Source organism: Eptatretus burgeri, chromosome 6 (genome assembly GCF_056783735.1).
Source record: "Eptatretus burgeri isolate ZD-2024b chromosome 6, Ebu_testis_v1, whole genome shotgun sequence".
Lineage (NCBI taxonomy): Eukaryota > Metazoa > Chordata > Myxini > Myxiniformes > Myxinidae > Eptatretus > Eptatretus burgeri.
In genome coordinates this window covers 63,029,687-63,051,831 of record NC_140966.1, presented here as the reverse complement: position 1 = coordinate 63,051,831, position 22,145 = coordinate 63,029,687, and the positions used below count along the sequence as shown (strand labels likewise).

The 22,145-nt window shown below is 43.6% G+C and overlaps 2 protein-coding genes across 2 annotated transcripts in view; one reads left to right on the top strand and one right to left on the bottom strand.

Moving 5' to 3' along the window:
- Positions 1–140: 140 nt before the first annotated feature.
- On the bottom strand, positions 141–12,315 carry LOC147024936 (L-xylulose reductase-like). Its single transcript, XM_085885363.1, has 4 exons — positions 12,270–12,315; positions 8,155–8,219; positions 698–803; positions 141–580 (listed from the first exon to the last, which is right to left on the bottom strand). The coding sequence occupies exons 2-4, from the start codon at positions 8,194–8,196 to the stop codon at positions 483–485; spliced, it is 246 nt and encodes an 81-aa protein (XP_085741489.1). The 5' UTR covers positions 8,197–8,219; positions 12,270–12,315; the 3' UTR covers positions 141–482.
- Positions 12,316–12,636: 321 nt separating this feature from the next.
- Positions 12,637–22,145, top strand: part of TMEM143 (transmembrane protein 143) — a 52,327-nt gene continuing 42,818 nt past the window's right edge. The window contains exon 1 of the mRNA XM_085885361.1: positions 12,637–12,980. Within this exon, the coding sequence (XP_085741487.1) occupies positions 12,940–12,980 (41 nt within the window). The 5' untranslated portion in view covers positions 12,637–12,939. The remainder of the gene's footprint in view (positions 12,981–22,145) is intronic.

Genomic DNA, 22,145 nt, shown 5'->3' with positions numbered 1-22,145 from the left:
ACAAAGGAACAAGGCACCTTCTACAACACCCCCCCCCCTCCTCCAGACAAGAACAGCAAGGAAGTCCTTTTACAAAAATTCTCATCATTAAATATAAAAGGGCTCATAATTATCAACTTGAGACTCAAAACGATCACACCCAAAATCACTTTAATTTTAGAACCTAGTTACCAAAATCTGACAGTTGTTATGTGCACACAAATCACATTCAGTTTTGAAAGGACATTTACTGCATGCAGTATGATCACAAGGTCTGCAAAGTGTAAACAACTTACAAGTAGCCATTCATTAGCACTCAATGTGCTGCTGGTATAATTTGTTGTTCATATCAGATATTCTTCAGGGTTCATCAACTACGTTTTACGATCAATGTGATGTTCAATCATGCCGCTATGCCCACAAAAATGAAGCCAACCATTGTGCTTGCTTGAAGGCAACGAGGGAATTCGACAACACAAATCCCTACATCGAGGGCTGCAAGGTTAGTTCATGAGGAGTCCACCATCAATGGTCAACTGGGCACCATGCACCATTTCACTTGCATTGCTGAGAAGGAATAGTATTATCACTTCCTCTTCCTCTATTGGGTACGAAGGAATGATGAATAAATAATAGTACAAGGGTCAGACACCCCTCCTTGCACGCAACAATCCACCATCCTACCCTACTCCCTTCAATGGCTTTCCAATAAACCCACCCATTGGGATGTGAGTCTGTAGCATTGCAGCATGACTTGGATCAGACCATTCCTTCGGGTTCGTTGGCATAATCACAACTGCAGGATGCACAGAATTAACTCGGATCTGTGAGGAAAAGGATATTGATGAAGTTGGTCTTGAAAACTGATGATAATATGAATTAAAAATTTTGAAAGCCTCAATCAAGCCTCCACACAATGATGTTTTCGTTAAGACTTTCCTGTACAACAGAAAATCAACTATCTGTGGTTAAAATAAAAATTATAATCATCTTTACAGATAAACGACTTCATGTTAGCAATTATACGGATTACAAAAACAACTTTCTCAGAATAATCCTGGAATATAAATTTACAATTGTCATGCCCTTGCAATGCAATCCAAGAGGTTGTGGGTTAAAATCTGGCTGAAGGAAGTGGTATTACACATCTCGATTCTAAGAGCTTCTGGAAACGAAACCAGTCTCAAGAGAATTCATTCCCCCCTGCCCCACTACCCAAAATTACCTTGTTTGGGAGGAGTTAATCTGCCTGCCTTGCCCAATCAATAAGAACCAATATGCTGCCTATTTAAAAGGTAGTGCCACTCACATGCCACTGACCATTGATGAAACAACTGTATAGTCGGTGATGAATAGTCGGGACTGGATAGTCCCCATGGTGCTGGCGATATATATTGTTACAGATTTCCGCCCGCTGGCGTGCAGGCAGCCGCATTTAGCTAATAGCGGCCGCACTCGCCCACCGACGTTGCAATCTCGTCGCAGCTTTCGGAAAAACGCCGAAATCCCGCTACGGGTGTGTTTTTAATGCACACCACAGCCTAGTCAACACTCTACCCGCGCTACAGGGTTTGATCGCCGAATGGTCGATTTACCTAATTAATCGCGTGGGCAGACTACCGAGAGACTGTACCTTAACAGGGTCTGCTTGGAAACGAGCCGCTTAAGCAGCTCGCTCTGTTTTGGGATAACCGAGCGGGGTATTATCACGAAAGCCCGGTTGGATCCGATTCTATTATCGGCTATTAAAAAGCCAGCTATTATTTCGAATGCAATACAGCAGTTCAATTTGAAGGAAAAGGACGTGACGAATGTGTGAACATTCACACAAGGACATTTATTTCTAGAACGACACATATGCAATCATGTAGTCATGTATGCAACCAATGCACGTATGGGACAAGCAATGCAATTAATGCAATGGGAGCAAGGGACAAGACACGAATAACAAAGCCTACAGCTGTTCTATTATTATTTATTTACATGCACTTAACAGTTCTACTTAAAGACATGGCGCCACAACGTTCATGCAAAACCCCAGAAAAGAAAAAGCCCGGGCTCGTAAGCCTTTAATGTTTCTCAGAGCTTGGGAGACCGAAGGAGCTCCGAGAGGCCGCGCTGGTTACCTGCTGCCTTCGTGGCGACTCACTGGGTGCTCCTTGGCGTCCCGTCCACACGGTAGCTGGCGTGACCGCGGCCCAGGCCTCGTCGTGCGGCCCGATCGATCGGGCCTAGTTGACAATGTCTCAGAGGAACGAACGGGCCTTTGCTCTTTCAGAGTTGATGCTCTCTTAAGAGCCCGTCCGTTACTCCGCGTCGTTTGGACTGTCCCGGGGCCCGATCACCTCGGACCGTTATGCCGCTGGTTGGCGACTACTCTCCGGCCTCTCCCCAGCGACCCACAGTTCGGCTCGGCATGGCAGGCTGCGCTCCAGGCTCCGGTCTCCTCCGCTCTCTCCAGCTCCTCACCGACTGCAGACTCCAGACTCCAGACTGATCCAGCTCCCAACGCGGCTCCACACAACTCTGCACAACTGCCGCTTGGCATCTCTGCGCGCCTTTATATGGGATCCGTGAGGCAAGGTTTTGATCTCCGATCCCTCACCTCTGACCCCCCGCTGGCTCCGCCCCTTTCGATATTTTGATCCGATTTTGATGCGAAGCTCGGAGAGAGCAGACGTGGCAGAGATCATCGACCCTGGTGCCAACAAAGGAGTCCCCGCGCCTGGTGGCAGAGATGTTGTTCGTGGGGAATTCGCCGTCGCTGGCGCAAAGATGGCGGCGCAATGGAGATGACGGTGAGGCGTTGCTGTTCGTTGTTGCGTAGGTTGTGAGGGGATGTCGTGGTGGTCGTTGTGGAGATGGTTGATGAGAGCGATGTTGGTGGTGGAGGTGGTTGTTGTGAAGCGGTTGGTCCAAAATAAAGATAGTAAAAGAAAAACGGCTACCTCAAATATCACAGCCCTGCACATGAATAATTTCCCATTAAACATCGGTGGGGAAATATATCTGAACACAGACTTATCGACATAACTGATCTAAGGATCTATATGGTGTCCTGTGAATTTCCACAACCATAACAATATATATATATATATATATATATATATATATATATATATATATATATATATATATACATATATATTATATATTGTTACGAATTTGGGAATTCGATTGCACACAACATTCAGGTTCCTTTAGTCAGTTATGTAGATAAGTGCTTGTTCCCTAGATAGCTCACCTTCCATTGTTTAAAGGGCAGAAATCGATTAAGTGTGCTGCGATTCAATTTAATAGTGAGGGAGCGATCATAACACAATGGAGACGCCCCTCCCCCTCTTCTGCAAAGAGGAAGAAGAGCCCTCCTGTCCTGAATCACGGGACGTAAACAACTCCCTCCCACCCGCGGTTGTGCGGGCACGGGGGGATGAGTCACGCCGGGAGCGGGGGAAGGGCAGAGGAGAATAAGGAGGAGATCCTCAGTTGGTTGCAGTAAGCTTTGGCTTCTGCTTGGCTCGGGTTAGGGTCGAGGATTTTTGAAGGCTTTTTGCTTCAGCTTGGCTTTTAGCAGGTCTTTGGGTTCTGCTTGGTGAGGGTTGATATGAGACTTTTGGCTGAGTGAGCTTCGGCTTCGGCTTGGCTCTGGTTAGGGAGGAGGCTTTTTGAAGGCTTTCTGCTTTGGTGGTTCAGTGGGCCTTCGGCTTCTGCTTGGCTCGGATGGAGCCTTTTTGGAGAGCTTATTGCTACGCCTGGCTTTGTTTGGAAGAGAGAGGTGGTTCGCTTCTTGGGCTCTGCTTTGTTCATCGGAACGTGCGCGTACGTGTGTCCGTGGGCCCGTCTAATAAGTAGGAAACTTAAGTGCTTTGTGTGCTGTAAATGATTGCATTGCATTTCGTATAGTTGGTATAGTTCTGCTCTTACGTGCTTCCCTAGTTCCCCATTATTATTAATAAATACCCCAATTGTTAAATGTTTTCAGCTCGTCGCGTCAATTCTTTCATTGACTGAGCATTTCGTGTGTTGGGAGTTAGAAAGCCGTTGGTTTGCCGTAAAAGGGGGACATTCGGACCAACGGTTCTCGGCGATTAAGCCGCTCGGAATCGCGTACGGGACAGGCTCACTTAAGCGGCTTGTTCCGTATGAGTTCCGTCGAAGGTGGAATACCCCGGTAGTTGGATCACGTGGGTATTTTGGTAAATTGAAGATTGGCAATCGACCCTACCCCACGTGGTCTGCCCATTGGCGTATTTCGGTTCTTGCACAAGGACCCGTCGGCTTCGGAGTTATCCGGGCGGCGATCTATATTCTGGGCAATCGGTCAGGCCGACTCGACTTGCGGCTCCGTCAGAGCAGTCGGCTTGCGGCCGACGCACCGGCACCATAACAATATATACCCTAGACAACCCGTGAACCCGTTGGGTTCCCATTGTGACAGCGGTTGATGAAAACAATCATTTCAAGAAAACAAAAAGATAGCTCCAGTGAACTAAACCGCTGAGGTTGTTTGCATTGATCAAATTCTCCAGAAGAGTACTTGACTGAATTGACAATTGATTTTTTAATAATTTTTTTCGTTGTCCGATTTGAATGACACTTGATACTGCACACCGCAGGCGAATGGTGAGTAAGCTGGCCCTAAAATGTTTGCACTATGTGTTCAGTTTTGGCTGTATTTTGGGAACACGCATACACGCATACACGCATACACGCATACACGCATACACGCACACACACACACACACACACACACACACACACACACACACACACACACACACACATATATATATATATATAGACACAAGATGAGAGTTTTAGTACAAAACAAGACGACCCTGAACCCGTTGGGTTCCCGTTGTGACAGCGGTTGATGAAAAAAATCATTTCAAGAAAAAAAAAAGACAGCTCCAGCGAACTATACTGTTGAGGTTGTTTGCATTGATCAAATTCTCTCGAAGAGTACTTGACTGAATCGGGGATTGATTTTTTAATAATTTTCTTCATTGCCCGGTTGAAACGAAACTTGATACTGCACACAGCAGGCAAATGGTGAGTAAGGTGGCGCTAAAATTTTTGCGCTATTGTGTCCCGTTTTGGCTGTATTTCGTAAACATACATACTGTTACGTCTGAGGGGAGGGGTATGCATTCAAAGGGTAATTAGGATGTTTAATTAGGTATGCAATGCTGTTCGAGTTGTACCAGGATCTCATGTAATAAGTAACAATTGAGTGGTGATAAGTTGTCGAGTGAATGTCCATTTCTTTCAGGGTGAAATGATAATTGTCACGTAATTCGATAGGGAGACGGGCTAGGATAAGTGTGTATGCGTATCCCCTTTTAGTATTCCCTGGAGGTTTGCCGTGACATCACAGGACAGTGCTGCGGATGGCTCCGCCCCTTGATCACGATTGGCGGAAGGCGACGGCAGAGGGCCAATAAAAGGGCTCGATTGGAAGTGACGAGACTCGACTATAAAAAGGTTCTGTTCGGGAGAAGAAAAGAAAGTCATAAAAAGAAAGCGTCTGGTCGAGGCTGTTGGTCTCTGAGCGCGCGCTCTCATTGCGCTGGTTCGTTCCTGGATTCATCGTGTCTCGTGGCCTTGCTGTGCCTCGTACCTCACCTCGGTTGGCTCTGGAGTTCTGCTGGCTCGGAGTACGGGACCGAACGGCAGGCGGGCCTGCCTCCCTCTCCTGCTCGCATCTTGGCGCTAGAACTGGCTCCCTGGCGGCTGTGAGCGGATTTGGGCCTATACCAGGAGGTCGACACCACCAGGAACAGCACAACGGTGGCTGGTTGGAGCTCACAGGCCGGAAACCGCGGCTCTGCGCGGAAGGGCTGACGGAACCTCGGCACCACCGTGTCTCCTGCCCCTAACGAGCGCAACGCCAGCTCGTCCAGCACCAATCCAGTGACTGTTGTGTCGACACCACGGGCAAGTCTGACCACGAGCTACGTTGTGTGTGTGTGTGTGTGTGTGTGTGTGTGTGTGTGTGTGTGTGTGTGTGTGTGTGTGTGTGTGTGTGTGTGTGTGTGTGTGTGTGTGTGTACCTGGCGCCTTCGAGGGTTTGAGATTTGTATATCCATTGGAATTGTTTGTGTTTTCCCCACGCCCGAACCCACACCACCTCCCGTCGAATCGCCCCGGATCCCTCCTCTTGCCGAGTCTTATCGTTCTGGTTTGAGAAATAAACATTATTAACTCTGTGAAAAGCGACTCGTGCTACCTTTCTCGTCCCGTTTGCTGTACAGCGATTAAAACCGCCATCTTTGGGTTATAAAAAATAAACCGCCTCCATCGTTTCGGCTCATTCTCCGTTGGCGGGACTGTTCAAGTCCCGTGGACGTCACAATACATACAAGATGAGAGTTTTGGTAATAAATAGATCTATTAAATCGATCTATTGTTTTTCCAATTAAATGCATCTTGGATTAACAAAGGTCAGCATTTAATGCACGCACTCATTTGTGTTTGTAGCCCTCTTCTTTCGGCTGCTCCCGTTTGAGGTCGCCACAGCGGATCATCCGTATGATCCGCATAGTGATTTGGCACATGTTTTACGCCGGATGCCCTTCCTGACGCAACCCTGGTCGCCTCTTTCGACACAGGGATATGGTACACCTATTCTAACCGGGGCATACACCGGGCCCAGTACACTGGTACTCACTTTGCCGACCTCGGAAGGATGACAGGCTGAGGCAACCTCCTGGTGTGTATTAATTCAAGCGGCCAACGGGGCTTGAACTCAGGACCTTTTGGATCCCAAGCCGCTACCCGAACCACTCCACCAACACCAGGCTCATTTGTGTTTGTAGTAGTAATCGATATTGACATGATTGGGGGTTTAAGACAGCTTAATGGATATATAGAAGGGTAACCATGATCCAGATTGTCACATGACAGGGGGGGGGGTCAAGATGGCCCAAAGGGTAAACAGAAGGCTCAGCAATTTCGAAGTCAGACAAAGTAAACCCACACCCCACAGGCAGTTGTCAAACCCCAAAATTTGAAGGAATCTCAAAGTGGAGCAAGAACACTAGTTTAAGCTGTCATTGACTTGTAGGGTCAACTAAACCATTGAAAACACTGATGGGCTTTATTCCTGTATTATTGTAGTGAGTCTGCAACATGTGGGTGTGGGTTAGCATCAGTGCCATGGATGCAGTGCCCCTGTAGGTTGGAGCCAGAATTTGGAATTTGTTCATGGTGCCGGCGATAGCTCACTGACTCTTCGCGAAATACACTGTGGGATATTGAATGTCCATAACTAATGCTAGCAGACGGGATGTCCAGCTTAATGTTCATCTGATGGACGGCACATACATTGATGAACCACCCTGCCACTCGATGGTAGTCTGTGTGACAAATAATCTTCTTCCCTCATCAATTTTAAATTTTAACAACTTTAAAATATGCATTACGGTGATGTTGAAATCTTAATGAGAATGATTCAAAATTTTCAAAATGTTTCATTTCACGCATTTTCAGCGGAGGTTCAAACCAAAGTATCCAACAATGAGCATCACAGCAAAGCAGAAGTGATTTTTTTTTTTTTTTGCTCATATCAGGTATAAGCAGCAAGGATTGTTTATGAAGGTGATGTTAGATTTCCAGATATAGGGAAGATGACCACGGGCAAATTGTGGAGTACAACATGCTGTCTTTTGATTAAAACTATCATCAAAGCGACAGGTAAAAATGCCTGGTCTGATATATAAAGAAGAAAGTTTGTTTGGTTGGTTGTGCATTTGTCCCTGCAGGAACCAGTGCAACCGAACATTGCATGGCCTCCTCTTTCATTCACATGAACGTCGATGGCTATATTTGGATTTTAAAAAACATCCCATCTAAAACAAGATAATTACCATTCAGGCTTTGATTGGGTGCAGTGCTAAAACACTGTCTTGGTTTTTTTTTTCCCAGGAGTGATCGAGTACTATATACGGTGAACATCGTATGTTGAGGTTGTCGTGATTTGTCAACAAAACAAATGTAATTATGAAAGTGTTCACACGTGCACCTGCTCTTAAAAAGATTGCTTTACACAGGTTTATTACAACACCTCTGTGTTCAGGCCTCGAGCGAGTAAGTTTTCATTGTATTTCCCAGGCAGTGCTGGGAACTTCAAGTCACATCAAAAGATCAAAGCAACAGCTCAATGAACAAGCTCACCTTATATGGTGCGAACTCCAATGCCATTATTTTAGTCAACATATCCAAGGCACCTTTGCTGGAACCTAGACCATTGCAAAGATCAAGTAATCAGTCACATCAGAGGAAATACAATTTTTTTCACATTCCAAAACAGCATATACCAAGACTCAATCATTTATAAAACTACAGCACGAGATACAGGTCACCGGTCTCTCAAATCAAAACAATGGTTGAAACTGTCATCCAAGACTCAAGCTGCACTCAAAATAATATTGAATGTACATTTTTGGAAGAATTAGATGGAAATAAAATGAAAAATAAATGGTTTGAGAAACATCAACAAAAATACATTGACACAATAAAATGTGGATACGGACTGTAAACCGTGTGGTTCTGCAAATCACGCTGAGAGGCGACACTGGAAACATTGACGATTGCTCCACTGCTCCCTTTGTCCCTCATTCCACCGCTCCCTTTGTCCCTCATTCCACCGTGACCTTTGTCCCTCATTCCGTCATGCATGTTGCTTACTTGTGTTATTGAATCTCCTCTGGTTCTCCATATGCATATGCATTAAATGGTTAAAATATACAAGAGGAATTGAGTATTCTTTGACAGCTGCCACACAACGTGACCTATGACGTCATAATTATCATGAAAATCTACAAGAGGAGTTGCACCTATGGTGAAAATTTTGTATCAATCGGAGAAGCGGTTGCATCGAAAACAGCGAAAACTAGAAGGGCGCTCGGTATAGCGCCTTCCTCCGCCCCACATTGCCTGATCCACGAGAACATATCTGGCCCAATACATTTCTGAAATATCTTGCTATATTTCGTTTTTGGCCCGATCTCTCAATGGTGAAGAATCACTTTAAATTTTTAAATTCTCATTTCCAGGTCTGGATTCGGATCTTCACCAAAATCGAATCAATTCATCCTTGCAACACACCCAATCTGTCCACAATCTTTTGAGATATCGTGATGTATGTATATGTATATATATATATATATATATATATATATATATATATATATATATATATATGTATATATGTATATATGTATATATGTATATATGTATATATGTATATATGTATATATGTATATATGTATATATATATATGTATGTATATATGTATATATGTATATATATATATATATATATGTATATATATATAATCAGTTTAGCCCTATCTCTCAATGGTGATGAATCACTTTAAAAATTCTAGTAGCTGGATCTGGATCGTCACCAAAATCTAATCAGTTCATCCTTGTCAAACACCCAACGTGCCCACCAAATTTCATCTCGATTCGGCCACAACTTTGTGAGATATCCTGCACACAAACAAACAAATGAATCACTCGTGGAGTGAGGAAGTTGTCGAAGTTGTTTGAAAATTTATTATAACTTCATTGCAGTGACACGGATACAGCACAAGAAACAGCATTTACAGTTCAGTCAGTTGCCATCATGAACAACATTCGAATGTGGAATGTGATGTCAATGGTTTAAGTCAAAAACTCCATCATCACCTCCACCTCCTCCGCATAAAAACAAGCAAAATTCTTACTGAAAACGGAAAATTGACACACCTGCGTGATGGTAACGTCGTAATGGATTGGTACGATGTGGAGGGCCTTTCATTGTTAATAAAACTGGCCTGCACTGCAAAATAATACATCAAGTTTGCAGAATAGTGCCATTGGCGCCTGAGCGCGATAGACGAATTTTCGGTGTCAGGCGAACTATTGAACTGGAACAGTCACAACGAAGGCCTGGACATCTCATGAAAGAGTAATATCTGAACTACATTCTCACCTAGTTTGAGCCACATATCACAAAAATTGATGGAGATACGTGCTTTCAAAAATGGCCAAATTATGACACATTTTTGCTGATGGGATCCAGAATACAAACTGGAAGTTGATCAAATTACGTCAGCTAATGGCCAATCGTATGTTTTACATTCCCTAAAAGTTTGAGCCAAAAATATAAAACTTTCGAATTTTAAGAATTTTTTGTCATGTAAATGGGCTTTTCAATGCAAATTTCAAACATTTTGTGACGTCACAATCTGGATCTGATCCGGTTGAAACATGGCAGGGTGAAAGATATTTTGACTCTACACAAGCACATTAAATATCTAAGCAATTGAACAAGAAATGGCGGAGAAATGATTTTTTGAAATTTCGTCCCATGTAAATGATTGGGATTTTTTGAAACTTTGTGAATTTTTCGTGACGTCATCATTTGATCCAGGTTCACCCAAATTTATAGGTTCAGTCCTTGGGTGATTATCTTTCATGTCAAAATGTTTCGTGGACATATACACAAGGACCGCTGAGAAAATCGATGCAAAGACAGACAAACACACACACAAACAAACAAACAAACAAACTCTTAACTGTACAAAGTGACAGAAGTTGTCTTCGACAACTTAAGAAATAGATGTCGTGCAGAGCATGACACTTGCAAAATCCACCCCATCTACAAAGGTTGCCGTAGATACATCAAATTTTCCATTTCATTAAGATTAAACTGGATGCATATATGCAGTCACATCCAGCAGGATTGGCAATGAGTCCAACAGTGGATGTATACATCATCAAAGAGTGGCCATGTACTCCATTATCAAAGAGTGGCCATGTACTCCATCATCAAACAGTGGCCATGCACTCCATCATCAAACAGTGGCAGAGCCTCCGCTAGGTATGTGAGAGGCCGCCTGAAAAACCTCACGTGGGGGGCCCTTTCTCTTGGAGGGCTAATAATATGGTGACATCTTCAGGCAAAGTATTGATTCATGCCTTGTCCCCAAAGGGGGTTAGCAAAATATTGGAATGACCAGCTCTCTCGTCTGTCTCTGTGTGCATCCATCTTTCCGCACAATCATGGGTTTATTTTGGCGATGGCTGGACCGATTGTTACCAAACTTGATAGGGGAGTATCATGGGTCAACCAAAGTGTGATGTGTGGCCAACAATGACCGAAGTCAAATGCCAAGGTCAAGGTCATCAAAGGGTAAAAAATTGCATTTCTCACTAAAACTCGAGAATGAATCATCAGAGAAAGAAGTGTTTTTTTTTGTTTGCATTTGATTCTATGAATTACGGCACATCAAAAAATGAAATGACTGTAGAAAAAGATATTTTCCCGTCTGAATAATTAAATCTGACTTCGGAATTGAAGGTCCCACTGGGATGTCATATGAAAAACGACCCCAGAAAAACACAATGACCGAAAATGTGAACATTTAAAAATCTTTATATCTCAAAAACTGACCTGGAGATCACCAACAAACTGGGCTCAGATGTGGTATGGACTGAACAGACAAAAATCATTAACCTCCGCCATCGAAGATGGATGGAGGTTACTGTTTTCACCCCTGTCTGTTTGTTTGTCTGTTTGTTTGTTTGTTTGTTTGTGAACAGTATTACGGAAAAACTCCTGGATGGATTTCGACGAAACTTGGTGGGGGGATGAGGTATGGTCCAAGGATCATGCCATTAGATTTTGGACTTGGTCCAAAGTCCAATATGGCCGCTATGGCGGCCATTTTGGAAAAATATTTAAATTTTTGTTTTTGCATTTCTACATGTTTTAAGTGATTTCCAACCCCCCCCCCAAAAAAAAAATTGTTAGAGAAAAAACAATTAAATTTTGCAACTTTTTTTCAAAAAAATTTCGATTTTTTTTTGGCATTTCTACATGCGTGTCGATCTCGTTTAGTTTATTCAATCGTGGTTCAGTAGAGTCTGATCCGTTTTGACCTCCAATGAATAGGATATCAGGTTCACTTAAGTGACCCAGCAGTATTGACGGCGGAGGTTTTGCACTCAACTGAGTGCTCCCCCTCGAGTTTATTCCTGTGATTGGAGGTCAAATGCAATAATTCGAGAACAGAACGAAGTGAATTTCCCATCATTCCGTAAAGTGCTCAAAAAAATCATTATTTTGAAATATTATATCGTGGAATTGGTTGATTATAACAAAAATTACAAACACTCGTGAGGTAAACGAATGTAGACACCGTTGTCACGTGACACCCAATACAGACGAATCTGCCGGCGAGAAAGCGCGGATACAAAACACTTTGTTCGGATCGAAAATTAAAATCACGAGCAGAGTACCATCCTCCAGGCGATCCTCTTCCAAGCATGCAACTGACGCGTACCTTTATATAGGCGGTGTATAGGCAGGTGACAGCTCTGTATCTGAAAAAAAAAATAACCCAGGTGATGTCTTGAGACAAAAACATACCTACTGCTTATAATTAAAAACACCTCACTGCACTGTAAAGCGTGGGGACATGAAAACCGTAAATGGTGGAGACGTGTAAAACCATCCCCCACCCGGAGATGGCTGCTTTGAATCAAGCAAGTTGCTTAGCGAGCGATAGCAAGCTGCTTGCTGACTGAACACGTCTCTTGAAAACATCGCATTGTGCTGAAAAAGCCGCCAAGTGGAATGTATTGATTCGCGAATTATCTCGGCTTTGAATTCCTCCCCCTTACCCGCTTAAGCATTCCCTCACATTTCGCCGTGTTACCGTTTTCTCACGTGAAATGTGAAATGTTGGAATGTTCGCGGATACATCTCGAATCACGAATCACTGAAAGTGTAATTATTGTTTCGGTGTGAAGTGAAAAAAAGCGCCATTACAATGAAAGAGGTGGGAGATGATTGAAAGGAACGAAAGTGAAACGTTAATTGCGAACGAAGAGGAAGAACCCAGGAGGGCCGAAGGTTCCAGGCGGCTGTGGACGGGGCTCGTGATTGGAGCTTTGAACGGCCTTGTCCATGCTTTGTATGTGGTCTTTGGTCCGGTGTCTTCGATCCCGGTGAGAGGATTGTTTCCCGCTTGTGAGTCTGTTTGGCTCTTTCTTTCTCTCACAGAAAAGATGATTTTTCGACGTTTAGCCGCCGGTCGGTGTTGTCCTTGCCTTGCCGTGGACCTGTTTGGATGGGTGTCCGCTATTTCTTATCCTTGTCCTTGTCCGTCTCGACGCCTGTCACAATGACCTTCGAGGACGATGTTTCCTTCATTCACTTCGTACCCTCGTCACAAGAGAGGGTTTGTGGTGTTTTGGGTCCGTTTGGTTGTGTATGGCAACACATTAAACTGCTGACGTCGACCGCAAACGTCACCTGGTGCTATTCAGTATTACACGTTATTTGTTTTTCATTCGAGTACCTCCATAAAGTATGTACCATTGGAATGCGAGTACGTCTATAAATGTACGTACTTTATACGCTGGATAGCAGATTTAATATCGGCTATCACTGTGCTACGATGCCGCTGATGCTGTGCCCCTATACCGATACACTGGTACTCATTTCACCGACCTCAGAAGGATGACAGGCTGAGTCAACCCCACCTGGTGTTAATTCAGCATCCAACGTGCTTGAACTCACGACCTTAAGATTCCCAGTCAGCCACCCGAACTACTTAGAAACACCAGGTTTGTGTACGTGCTATTGTTGTGGTTCGGGGGGGGGGCGAGGAACGACCATTAAATGGAGCAGTTGGGCCATCTCCCCTCCGAACACCCGGAATTGAAAGTCATCACTCTGGATAACTCCGAAGTTGACGGGTCGCTTGATGGACCGTGGACGCCAATATTTCGACCGTCGGGTTAGGGTCTTTTTGTCTGATTCCAATTTACCTAAATAGCAGCGGGGTCCAGCTACCGGGGAAGCCACACCCTCGGCCAGCTTTGTCCGAACCGAGTCGCTGTTACCGACTCGGATCTGGCGTAACCGAGCGGGAATTACCAAAGCCGTGCCGGTCCATATAACAATTTACGGCACAATCGGCCTCCTTAATTCTCAAGCCCGAACCATACTGGGTCAATGAAAGAAAGCACAGACAATGAACTGGAACATTTAACAGTTATTTATTTGCAATAGGGAGGGAAACACAGAGCAGACTTAATCACAAATATAGATGTAGGCAAATGTACAATGGCAATCACTTAACAGTTCTACTTACAAAACTGGCCACAGACGGATACACATCCCCAAAAAGAAATGGAGCTGGCTGGCCTTTATTGGACCCTCCAGCCGTGGAGGATAGGCAAGCTGGGGGTCAGAGTCTGGTTGGGTACCTGGCCGCCTCGTGTGGTTTTACCAACTCGCACTTGTGGAGCTCAGAGTCCGTGGATGGGAACAGGGATCCCCAGCTCGAGTGCTCCAACGCAACCCACCACGGTGGGACTCAAACCCAAGAACCAAGAACAAGTATTAAAACAATTGGATAACAAAGATGGATTTAAAGGTCCCATGACACCCAAAAGTTCTGAAATTGTGTGTATATATATATATATATATATATATATATATATATATATATATATATATATATATATATATATATATATATATATATATATATATATTTCTATGTCCTTTAGGAGTTTTTCATCGTGATTTCAGATCTGACTGTTTTTTTTCACAATACTCGTTCTGTAAAATGTAAAATTAAAAAAACCAAATCTCTTCGGGAACGCCCCGAAAAATTCTGCCGAAATCTACTGAAAGGGGCGTAACCGACATGACGTCATCTCCAGAACGACAAAGGCTGCACGTAAGTTACTCGGGTTGATGGTCTACGTGATTCTATTGGCTTCATGTGTGTTTCCACATTTGATTGGTCGACTCAATCGCTTCGTTCATTACTGCTTTTAAAAAATCAAACATTTGGTTTTGAATAATGGATGACATGGACTTTGATTTGTCTGGTAGCGACAGTGAGTGTGAGAGAAATGAAGGATTTTGGTCTGAATCAGATGGAGAATTGTCGGATAACGTCGTCGCGGGAGGTGAAGTTCAGGCAGCTGGAAATGAAATACGGCCTTACCAGTTCGAGCCCGAAGCAGGACAAGCAGAGGAAAATGGCGATGAAATTCCTGGCGTTCATGATAATTGGGAGGACATCGAAGGAAGAGTTGGCAATAACAACTGGTTAGACAAAATTCTATTCGTAATTCAATAATGTAAATTTGACTTGCATACTGCTCGATATCAGAAATATTTTAGTGAGCTGACGTGACCAGCGCAGCACAGCAGCGGACATGTTGCACCGTGGCAAATGAATCGCAAGCAAGGCCAGCCCATGTCATCGGCCGTGTCTCTCCGTGCATAAAACGAAGCAATCTCGCTGTCTGGATACGATGAAAACTTGTGTGCAGAACACACCTTGTGACACAATTGTCTAGAGTAGTCCAATAAATCTGACGTTCTGTTGCATTTTTATACGCCTATATATATTTTTGTAGAATTCACGCCCGCCCAGCGTGCGAATGACCGTGTTTAACCAAAAGTGGTCGCTTCGCCCACCGAATGGACAATCCAGTCGTGACTTTATGGAACAACACCAGAAACTAGTCACGGGTGGGTTTTTAATCCCACCACGGCCGAGTCTGTATTCAACCCGTGCGAAATAGGACCAATCGCCGAATATCGATATACCTACAGTGGGGAGAACAAGTATTTGATACACTGCCGATTTTGCAGGTTTTCCCACTTACAAAGCACGTAGAGGTCTGTAATTTTTATCATAGGTACACTTCAACTGTGAAAGACGGAATCGTAAACAAAAATCCTGAAAATCACATTCTATGATTTAAAAATAATTAATTTGCATTTTATTGCATGAAATAAGTATTTGATCACCGACCAACCAGTAAGAATTCCGGATCTCACAGACCTGTTAGTTTTGTCTTTAAGAAGCCCTCCCATTCTCCATTCATTGCCTGTATGAATGGGAATGTATGTATGGGAACACGTGTATGGGAACACGTCTTTATATGGCAGTTGTAAGTTAGAAACACGTTCATTTATTTTTTTTGTCGACCGGAAGACGTCATTGGAATACGTCTACATACGTCGATGTGTGTTGGGACTACGTAAAGAATTGGTTCAAAGCACGTCAAACATAAGTTAGAAATAAGTTTCGCGTAAAAAAGACATTACCGCGGCGTGTTTCGACTTATGAGTAGCTTATAAGTAGCCTTTGTGGACGTGTGTAAGCGTCCGCATATCGTGTGTACAACTTATCCCCATCGCATGCGGAATGTGTGTCATACGCCAAGTATGTCGTAAAATTTTGAACATGTTTAAAATTTCTTGACGTACTCTACTTACTACGACGTATGATAGCGTACTTTAGCGTTGTACTCACGTATACCAAACTTACTCATACCGAATTTGACGTGCCCTAACGTTTTAGACACATTTTTCTTAAGTCGGCATACGCTGGCAAGATCGCCAAGGTGTGACTGCGATGTTGACACTTCCATTTCTACGGCAGTTATGATTCGAATCGTTGTGCGTCAGCCTTTTAATAGGCTACGTCACGACATCGTCGGCGATGCATGCAACGCGCTATGCCTAAGTCAGACTATCGTTGAGCATAGGTTGTGTAGGCCGACAACAGGTTCAGCATTCGTTGGGACAAGTTATCTATCACACAACGAAACGTTCTGTGTCCGTTACTAATGCGATATACATAAGACCAAGTCGCTATGAATACGTCCGAATCTTTAAAAAAAAACATCAAAAGTTCAACGTAAGCCAGCGTTTTACATAAATTTTAATACGTTGCCATCGCTGTCTAAAACGTCAAGGTGTGACTGGGCCTGAAGTACCCGCGCGGGTAACCTACCGAGGGACCGTACCTCGGCGAAGGCCTGCTGGGACACGAACCGCTTAAGCGGTCCGTTCCGTTCTGGGATAACCGAGCGGGTATTATCGCCAGACCTCGCCGGACCCCATTCTATTTATCGGCTATTTAAAAACCAACTAATATTCCGAGTGCAAGATGGGGCAGTTCAATGAGGGAATGGACGCAACGAACAGGTTTACATTCACGCAAGGACATTTATTATAATAAAGCACGTATGCAATTAAACAAGGCAAAACACGTATGTACCTATACAAGCAACAAAAGAACTACAACCATCTACTTATTATGTACAGTCACTTGCACTTAACAGCAGTTCCTACTTATTAGATGGGACACACACACACACACACACACACACACACACACACACACACACACACACACACACACACACACACACACACACACACACACACACACACACACACACACACACACACAATAAATGGTGGCAGAGGCCTTTAATAACCAGCTCCAGCTCGGAGGACAGGTGAGCTGAAACCCAGAACCTATCTCGAACCTCTCCACCTCGTGTGGTCTTCAAGTTGTTCGGACCCGGGCTGCAGCGAGAGTGAGCTGGATCCAATCGCTGAGCCGCGATCCTTCCCGAGCTCCCGCGAATCCTCCCGTGCTTCTCAACACGTGCTGGTGAGACGAGGCGCCGATCCTTCCCGTCGATGCGTCACTTCCCCGAGGAACCACCTCCCGCGCTTCTCAACACGTGCTGGTGAGATGAGGCGCCGAACCTTCCTGTCGATGCGTCGCTTCCCCGAGGAACCACCTCCACGAAGAGGTCGATGAGTCTCACCAAGCTGGGAACCAAAATGGAGAACAAAGAGCTCCACGAACCAAGCAGAAGAAGCCACCACACGCAGCTCGAGCCGAGCGACCGGCTCAACTTCCTTCCAAGCAAAGCAGCTCAAAGCAAAAAGTTCTCCCGAGCCAAGCCGAAGCTCATGGAACCGTCAAAGCAAAAATCCTCCTCCCGAGTCAGGCCTCAGCCAAAGCTCACTGAGCCAGCTGAAGCAAAAAGCTTCCGAAGGCCTCAACCTCAACCCCAACGCAAGCTAAGCAGGACCCGACGGTCTGCTAAACGGCTGCTCTCAACCGAAGCAAAAAGCTGACTCACCAAGAACAAAGAAAGGCTCTCGTCCTTATCCTTCTCCGCCCTTCCCCCGATCCCGGCGTGACTCATGCCCTCGTGCTCCACCCCCCCCCCCCCGCTCAACCACGTGTGGGAGGGAGTTGTTGAGTCATGAGTCACGGGATGGCAGGATTCTTCTTCCTCTTCCCAGAAGAGGGGAAGGGATGTCTCCATTGTTCGTTCCATAATTATTGAATCGATCCGCAGCGCATCTAATCGATTTTTGAACAATTAAACAATGAAAGGTGAGCTATCTTGGGAACAAGCACTTATCGACATAGCTGACTAAAGGAACCTGTATGTTGTGTGCAATCAAATTCCCAAATTCGTAACAATATATATATATATATATATATATATATATATATATATATATATATATATATATATATATATATATATATATATATATATATATATATATCGGGGCGTATTATGTGATACCGTTTGTCTGTCCGTCCGTTCGTTCGTTCCTGTCCGCACTCTAACTCCCAAAGTTTTTGGTTCACAAGTCAGTAAGTGACCACTATATTCGTTATGGGTATGTCTGTCTGTCTGTCTGTCTGTCTGTCCTGAGCATAGCTCCGTGGGTTTTGAACCGATCTTGATAAAATTAGGGTGCGAGGTTTGTATCATGATCTAGTTGTGTTTTCCGGAGAATGGGCGTGCTGTGCCCATTATGGGCGGAGCCACGCACAAAAAACGTGTTTTTAGGGGGTAGCCGGTTTCAAGTTACATCTTCTCCGAGGGGGTTTGTCGAATCTGGCAGGGGTTTCGATACTTGGTTAGCCCAATGCCACCTGCATAGCCCCACAGAGCTCGATTTTTCATTTTCGTCACAAGGTCACGAACTTAGAAAATGTCAAAAAAATCAATAAATTGGGCATCGAGCTCCTCGGGGTTTCAAGGGTAATTCCACGTAATAATGGACATGAAGCATACAATTTGAAAATGTATTTTTCAAAAGGATTTCTGTTGGACGGTGTTTAGTTAGGTCTGAATTTTCATAATTTATGCGATATTTACTTCATGGATGATGTCACGTGATTTGGCGGCCATCTTGAAAGAACTGCCTCAACATCTTGCAACGGGAAGTCATTCTGTCTGTTATCATTTTGTCAAAAATGTTACGTCCGTTACAGTGAACTTTTCAAAATATTTTAACAAACACACAGATCGTATCGTTGGAATATAGAAAGTATGCTACTCATGCTTAGTTTACTTACCGTGAATGAAAGGTATACGACAAATTCGTTATTTCGCAGGATTTAAGAATTGTGCTATGGCCAGTTTTAGTTGTGTCCATTTCGATGTTACGTCCGTTACGCCTCTTAAATGTTGATTTTTGCTTTAGTAGTAGACTACACAGTGGGGTTTGTACCAATATCAGAAAGCCATAGAGACTAATTACGATATGTAATAAAGAAACTCTCTGTAATATGGCCAACCTTTTCAAAATTTCAACATTAGTGATGCAATTTTTGTCTCAATGTTACGTCCGTTACGCTGGAATTACCCTCAACTGTTTCGAATGAAAGTTGGTATGCAAGTAGTGCTCTTCGAGTACTACAACTTTCATCGTTTACGTTTTTCCCAATTCCCGCCAGTTTGCCCGTGGCGTCCCCTCAAAGGTCAAAAAATAGAAAAGGCGAACCGTGTACATTGCTCGTGAACAATCACCGTCTCCAGACTTGTGAACTTTCACGTTTCATATTTGGTATATCGGTACAGACTGGAGACGTTGTGTCGTGACATAGGTTTGTCATCTAAAGTGGTTGCCATGGCAACCAGGATGCTGTTTTCCATGAAGTAGCACAATTCTGTATATACCTCCTTGTTTTATTTTAAGAGGCAGCTCCATGAAATTTTAACAAATGACAAGTCTGGAGACTGCAATGGTTCACGAGCGGTATGTGACGATGTTGATTGTTTCAGAAGTCAAGGATGAGACAATGTGATAACTTTTTACCAAGTTAGAAAAATGATCAGCGTGATGTGGTACGAGTGACAGGTTATTAGCTGCAAAATGTCGAAAACATGTTCAACAACTTTCAACATTTGACCTTTGCATAACCTTTAAAGGTCACAAAACAATGTTGTGCACATTAAAATAAGGAAACAGGATATGTGCTATAGCTTATTGGAGTTAGTTCGTCGAAGGTCGAAAACCTGGTTTGATTCGCACAACTTTGAAAATTTGACCTTTGTGAACTTTAAAGGTTAAGGATTATGACCTTTGGTGCAAAACTTCCTCTGGAATATTCCAGGAACAATATAACGTCGTATAGGCTATACGGCATTTCGCACTCCTCGGATTATTATCCATACTTTGATGAAATCAGCGTAAAAACAAACTTGAAGGGGGTGCCACGGGCAAGGTGTTTGAGATAGAGCAAAATGGTTTGAAGACTTTAGGTGGGGAATGACCTCAAGATTATGCATAAAAAATATTGTCATCCGAGCTCTCAAAGTTTGGGCGGTTGTATGATTTTTATGTCAAAATTCGCAATTTTCTTAGTTCGTGACCTTGACCTTGGGACGAAAATGAAAAATCGAGTGCCATTGGGTTAACCAAATACCGAAACCCTGCCAGATTCGACAAACCCCCTCGGAGAAGATGTAACTTGAAACCGGCAACCCCCTAAAAACACGTTTTTTTTGGGCGTGGCTCCACCCATAATGGGCGCACCACGCCCATTCTCAGGAAAACACAACTAGATCATGATATAAACCTCCCACCCAAATTTTATCAGGATCGGATCAAAAGCCACGGAGCTATGCTCGGGACAGATAGACAAGCCGGTAGGCAGACATGGGTAGTCGATTACCCAATAGAACCTGACTCGATGGGCCCGCTCGATGGGAAATGACCTGAGGATTAAGCACAAGAAAATTCATGATTCTAGCTTCAAGAGTTAATGCTGCAGATTTTTTTTTTGGGTAGTCTATCGAGTCAAAAAAAAAAAATATATATATATATATATATATATATATATATATATATATATATATATATATATATATATATATATATATATATATATATATATATTTTCTTTTTTGAGATTTGTTCTGCCCTTATTATCAGTATTTAAAATGGTGATTTCAGTGAATACAATGGCGATTTCAATGAAACTTGTCTGGTAGGTTCATACCATGACCGAGTTGTGTGCAAATGAGAACCGTTGATCTGGACACCACCGTTGCCTAGCAACGGGACTTTGAAATTTCAGAAAAATCATAAAAAATTAATTTTTTCAAAAATCGGGCCACGAGGGACTGTGGGCAGGACATTCAGCCATATTGTCAAAATTTTCCAGCCGGATCCTATGAAAACTGTCGGAGAAGATAGACTTTGAATGAACCCTGGTCAAAAACAATAAAAAAACGAAGTTCGTTATATCTCAGAGACTGTGTCAGATATACATGAAACTGGTATGGTAGGTTCATGGTATGTCCTAGTTATGTGTGAGAACCGTTGCTATGGACCCCTCAGTTGCCGAGCAACGGCCGACTGCCCATGTCCACTTACCGGCTTGTTCATTAAAATACCCCCACATTTAGAGGTTTTTCGGCCGTTGCTCGGCAACGGAGGGATCCATAGCAACGGTTCTTTCTCACACATAACTACGACATACCATAAACCTACCATACCAGTTTCATTTATATCTGAGTCTTAGTCTCTGAGATATAACGAACTTCGGTTTTTATTGTTTTCGACCAGGGTTCATTCAAAGTCTATCTTCTCCGACAGTTTTCATAGGATCCGGCTGGAAATTTTTGACAATATGGCTGAATTTTCTGCCCACAGTCGCGCGTGGCCCGATTTTTGATTTTCGAAAAAATAATTTTTTAATGATTTTTCAAAAATTTCAAAGTCCAGTTGCTTGGCAACGGTGGTGCCCATAGCAACGGTTCTCATTTGCACACAATTAGGTCATGGTATGAACCTACCAACCAAGTTTCATCGAAATTGCCATTGTATTAACTGAAATCGCCATTTTATAAATACTGCTAAGGAGGGTAGAACAAATCTCAAAAAAAAAAAAATTTTCCCGACTTGATCGACTACCCAACAAGCCGGTAGGCAGACATGGGTAGTCGACTACCCAATATAACTTGACGCGATGGGCCCGTTCGATGGGGAATGACCTGAAGATTAAGCACAAGAAAATT

Coding starts and splice junctions, on each gene's coding strand:
- LOC147024936 (XM_085885363.1), bottom strand. CDS start 8,196: ATGTTGACTAAAATAATGGCATTGGAGTTCGCACCATATAAG. Junction 804..8,154: donor TGGAGTTCGCACCATATAAG/GTGAGCTTGTTC, acceptor TTTTCCTCACAG/ATCCGAGTTAATTCTGTGCA. Junction 581..697: donor ACAGACTCACATCCCAATGG/GTGGGTTTATTG, acceptor CGTACCCAATAG/AGGAAGAGGAAGTGATAATA.